The following is a 6,000-nucleotide window of genomic DNA, read 5'->3' on the forward strand; positions in this document are numbered from 1 at the left end:
TTATAGGCGTGACCACTGGCACCCAGCTTCCTCTAATAATTTTTATTTTAGGGGTGTGTGTGTGTGTGTGTGTGTGTGTGTTTATCTCTTCTGATCTTTTGGTCCTTTTTTATTCTTTTCATTTTTTTCTTTCTTTCTTTTTTTATGTAACTTAATTAATGTTCTGCTCATCCCCAGATATATAGCCATCATTGATTATTAGACCTTATACTCCATTGTGATACACTTACTCCAAAAAGTTATTACTCAATTCACAACCCCTTGGGCTAAAATTCTTCAATAGCAGTATTATCTCTTTATACCAATATAATTTTCAAGTAACTAATTTTAAGAATTTTTATTCTTTAGTTGTTCATGTCTCCTCTCTATCCCTCCCCTCCTCTCATTCTGTCCCTCTCAAACTATCATTTCTTTACACTTACATAATTTTTAAGTGTTTCACTTTTTGAATTTAAATTTTGTTTTTCCATTTTGCCTTGTTTTTATTTTATAATCTCTCTCCTATCTCCATTCAATATTCCCTTTGTGGTCTCCCTGAATTCTTTCTGCTGTCTGGTTATGGATTCCATGAATGCCTCTATTGATCTTTTCCTAGTCTCATCCCACTCTCGCAATTCCTGTATTACTCTTTGATTAGCTTCCTCAGATTCACACAATTCCTTTGTTTCTCTTTGTCTGTTCTCAGTCTGCTCACACAATTCCTGTATCAATCTTTGAGTACCTTCCTTGGGCTCCTGTATTAATCTTTGTTTTGCCTCCTTTCTCTATCATACTCACACTGAGTCCTCTGCAGGTTTTCATTCTTTTCATTCACCATGTTTACCAGAAGAGTTTGTAGTGCTTTTTTGGAACTCTCCTCTGTATTATTCATTAACTGTTCTGTCACCTGATTATCATGAGTGGCAGTTGAGATACCAGTCTTGCCATTTTTCTTGTGTTTTTGTGGCTTGTTCTGCACATTTGGTATGAAACCAACAGCAATTTTGTGCTAGGACACTATTTTAGGGCAAGCATCAACCAGTGTCTTATAGTTACACTCTCAAAATGACTACAGATACAATCTAGTTCAATAGATACAATCTATGCAACATCAGACAACTATGGATTAATGGACTAAGGGCAGCAAAGAAGAATTTAACAAACTAAAAATTATTAGGTTTAAGTAGTAATGTGGGAAAAATAGGATTAGAGGGATGTGGAGAGGTAAAAGGATATTGAATATCTGAATCTCAGAGAGCAAAGAGAAGTATCAACAGTATTCCTCAAATGCATCAGTGTAATAGAAAGGGAGGGAACATTACTTATTCTATGAATCAAGAATTATACTCATCCACAAACCAAATAAGGGCACATTGAGAAAAGAGAATTTCAGACCTATCTCCTTGATGAACATTGATGCAACAGTTCTCAACAGAATACTGGTAAATAGAATGCAAACACTAAAAATTCATATGCTATGATCAACCTGGATTTATCCCAGCAATGCTAATCTGGTTTAACATATGTAAGTCAGTTAACATTTTACAACACATCAACAGAAGCAAGGCCAAGAACCACATTATTATTTTGATCCATTCAGAAAGAGCCTTTGATAAAACCCTTTAGGGTAAAAACTCTGGAGAAGCAAGGACTTCTTGGAACATTCCTCAATAAATAAAAGCTCTATTTGACAAACCTACAGCTAGCACTATATTCATTAGTAAACAAAGCTATTCCCCCTAAAATCAGGAACTTGACAAGGATATCCATTCTCTCCAATCCTCCTCAACATAGCATTGGAATTCCTAGAAAGATCAGTAAAAACATTTAGGGGAAATGAATAGAGAAGCAATAATAAAACTACCCCTTTTTACAAATAGCATTATACTGTATTTAAGTGTCTCCAAAATCTCCTCCCCCAAGAGATTAGAGTTGATTTAAGACATTAGGAAAATATCCAGGTATGAAATCAAATTGCTTTTCTTTATGCTGTTGTCCAGACAATGAAGGTTAAATTTAGAAAAGAACTTCATGTGCAATTGCCTCAAAGAAAATATAAAATACCTGGGAAAAAACTAATGGGTGAAAGAACTCCATAGTGAAAATTTTAAATATTTGGAAAAGGAAATGGAGGATGGAAACATACATTATGTTCCTGGATTGGAAGAATTAGCATTTTGAAAAGTACTCAAAGAAATTTACAAATTCAATGCAATATCCATTCATATCCCAACAACATTCTTCAAAGAGATAGAGATTGCGATCCAAAAATTCATGGAAAATAAAAAGGACAAAGAACACCAAAGCAATTCTTAGCATCTGGCTTGGTTCCATATCTTAGCTATGGTGAATTATGCTGTGATAAACATAGTTGTGCTGGTAGCTTTATTTTGGTCTTGTTTGTGATCATTTGGGTAAATGCCCAAAAGTGGGATTGCTGGGTCATAGGGGAGCTCTATGTGGAGTCTTTTGAGGAACCTTTATACTGCTTTCCAAAGTGGTTGAACAAATTTACATTCCCACAAACAATGCAGTAGGCTTCCCCTTAGGGCATATCCCCAGCAGCATCCCTTGTTATTAGAGTTCTTGGATTATACCTATTCTAACTAAGATGAAGTAGAATCTTAATGTTGTTTTGATTTGCATTTCTTTTATAGCTAGAGAAGTTGAGCATTCCTTCATGTGTTTATTGGCCATTATTTCTTCTTCAGAGAAGTCTCTTTTTATTTCTTTAGCCCACTTATTAATTGGGTGGCTGTTTCTCTGAGATTTAATTTTTTGAGTTCAAAGTATATTTTAGATATTACAGCCTTAGCAGTCAGAACAGTGCAGGATGAATAATGTTACCAAATTACAAACTCTATTACAGCACCATAGTAATGATAACAGTTAGTATCGGAAAAGTGGTAGGCCAGAGAATCAGTGGAATAAATAAAAGATCCAGAAAAGAACACAAAGAAGACCTATGTGATGTTCGAAGAAAGGAGCAAAAATTATAACCTGAAAACATGATGCTGGTAAAACTGGACATCCATGTGCAGAAAACTGAAACTAAATGTCCACACAGGGTTTTTCACCAATATCAACTCAAAATTGATCAAAGATTTCAATGTTAAGCCAGAAACAATTAAGGTTTTACAGGAAAGATTAGGGGATATGTAGTGCTTTTGGAAACAAATAAAAACTTTCTAAAGAAAATTCCAGAATCAGAACACATAAAGCTCAAAAAATATACTTAGACCTCAAGAAAAAACAAACAAAGTAATAAATGAGTTTATCACTTAAAGAGGGACTTCTCAGAAGAAGAAATAAGAATGCCCAATAGGCACATGAAAAACTGTTCATCATCCCCAGTCATAATGGAAATCCAAATCAATACAACACAGCCTTTGTACCTCACCCCAGTTAGAATGGCAGTTATCAAGAAAACAATAACAAATGCTGCCAAGGATGTGGCCAAAGGGAAATTTATTATATGCTTGGTGGAAATGTAAATTTGTTCAACCAGTCTGGAAAGTAGTATCAAGGGGCCTCAAAAACGTAAACATAGAATTCCCCTGTGACACAGCAATTCCTCTTTAGGACATTTATCCAATGGAACACAAGCAAGGATACACTAATGCTACCATCACAACCAAGTGTATTGTAGCTTCATTTACAATAATCTAAAGCAGCCACAACATCCCTCAATAGAAGAATGGATCAAGAAAATGGGGTGTGTTTACACAGTGAAATTGTTCTTTCATTGTAAATAACAACATTAAAGAATTCATAAAGAAACAGAAAGATTTAGTGAGAATTATTGTAAGTGAAGTATACCAGATTCAGAGAAGCCCAGGTTGCAAAATTACGATCATTAGTGGGAACTAGAATGTACCTAGGTGGTAGCAAAGCATTTATCCATGAACTAACTGAGGTATAATAGAATCCATGGAGAATAGAAATAGTATAATTTGATACATAATAATAAAATTAGGACAAGTGAAAGAAGTGGGTGGGAATGTTGACAAGAATGAAATTGATCAAGAGGCACTGTATTTATAAACTACTCTGTTGAATGACAGCTCCTTTGTACAACTACCTGAAGAAAATAAAATTTAGAAAATGTATAAAACTAACGGAGAAGAGTGACTATAGGTCAGTTGACAATGTTCTAACATTGTCTATGTTAGGCAAATCATACACATAACCCTTATGAAGAGAGAAAATTATAAATATATCTAGGAATTACAATAATACATGGATATTCAATATTACAACTGATGGGAAGAATACAATGAAGTTGCAGTTTTCATTTGTATATATGTAATAGTCTATCTTAAAATATTAACTGAAAAGTGTCATTAAAAGTTAAATGAGAGGACTCCAACTCTCCTAACTCTCTCTCCAACTGAAAAGAAAGGAGAAGCCTAACATGTAAAATCCCCAAGAGACCAACAATGAAAAACTGAACAAGAGAGAACCACAGGAATCAAAGGAGAGAAGATAAAAAAAAACTTTCATAGACTGCGTACCCAAAGACGGAAACCCGTGAAGATCTTTTCCCCACCCCTCGCCAGAGTGCGACCTGGCACTGTCAAGGCTCAAGAGCAGCCCACCGCCCAGGACTTCAGGAACTAGCAGCAGACTGCTGTGTCCATAACATGGGAACCTGGACAGCACAGAGACAGCCTGAGACCAGAGGCATGGCACCGTGATACCCAGATCCAGAGAACTCCCACAGCACTGCCAGACAGCCCATAACCAAACCCAGGATCAGTGAACACCCTGTCAAGGACCTCCCCCATGGGAGACCAATGCTGGCAGTGACACACAGGGCTTGAAGTGGACCTTCTCCTCATTCCCCACCCAAGAAGGAACATCAGCCTTGAAGGGGACAAAGAGGACAAAAAACCCGCCCACCCCTACCCCACCTACTAACATTGAGTGGAAGGACACAGGGATCCATACTTGGTGGGAGCTGGGACACAGTCGTGCTCACAGTTAGGGATCCATACTTGATGGGTACTGGGACACAATCCTGCCAACAGTTCTGGCTATCAGGACTGCACACAGGGCAGCTGCTGGCGGAGGGCTTTACTTCTCCGGTACCAAGGTGTGTGGGTCAAGCAATGTCTAGCAGCAGGAGGACGGTACCTCCCCAAGACAGAATTGGCAAAGCCAGGGAACTGGCAGCAGCCAACAACTGCCAACCAGGGGGATCCATCCCTTGCCCTGACAGAATCTGCCAAGCCAGGGGGAATCGAGGTATGTGCCACACCAGGTAGTGGCTAAAGGACTGGCCCTCCCTCAATCGGATCTGCTAAGTTGGTGCACCTCCATTCCAGCTCCTGTAGAAAAACAAGATAAATATGCCCCCATTGGGAGGCACTGGCCCCTCGAAGGTGCTTCTGAAATCCCAGCCCCCATTTTGAGATGCAATTTGTGTGAGTGTTGCAGAGAGTTGGTGGAACATGCACACATGCATAAGATAAGGCAACCCAAGCAGCAGAACAAAGCACCGGCCACTAGAGAGCAGAGAAACAACCCAGGGGCAAGGCACACACACACACACACACACACACACACACACAAAACATACCCAGTGCAGCCATTGAAAACCCAACCCTTCTGAAACCAAGACTACTACGGAATCCTGAACTCAATGGGCTCATTCTTTACTAGAGACTGGGTAAAGTTCCTCTCAGCCAGCCCAGAGCTGAGAGCACACACTGAAAACTGACCAGGGGAATTAACCCAAAACCAAGTGAAGGCTGTCACCTGTCTATGAAGAAAATAGACCTTGGGATTTGACTCTGATAAAAAACCTGAATCCTCATGTGAAAATAACAGCGAAAAATAGAGGATTTATAAACAGTCACGACAGCAAACCAACTCCAAAGCCAGCAGCAACCCAGGAAAGAACTCCAGTGAAAGCAAAGAAGAAATGTAGGACAAATGATCAATTAAACAGATGATGAAAGAATTTGCCAAAGGACAAAGAAATAAGGCGACAAAAGGTCAGCAATTCAAAGAATACAA

At 38.5% G+C, this 6,000-nt stretch overlaps 1 protein-coding gene across 1 annotated transcript in view; it reads left to right on the top strand.

Moving 5' to 3' along the window:
- The window catches only part of LOC106001608 (vomeronasal type-2 receptor 116-like), a 50,681-nt gene that overhangs the window by 24,712 nt on the left and 19,969 nt on the right, over positions 1 to 6,000 (top strand). The window contains 1 exon segment of the mRNA XM_013036655.1: positions 5,010 to 5,242. Coding sequence (XP_012892109.1) covers positions 5,010 to 5,242 — 233 coding nt within the window.

Source organism: Dipodomys ordii, unplaced genomic scaffold (assembly GCF_000151885.1).
Source record: "Dipodomys ordii isolate 6190 unplaced genomic scaffold, Dord_2.0 Scaffold332, whole genome shotgun sequence".
Classification (NCBI taxonomy): domain Eukaryota; kingdom Metazoa; phylum Chordata; class Mammalia; order Rodentia; family Heteromyidae; genus Dipodomys; species Dipodomys ordii.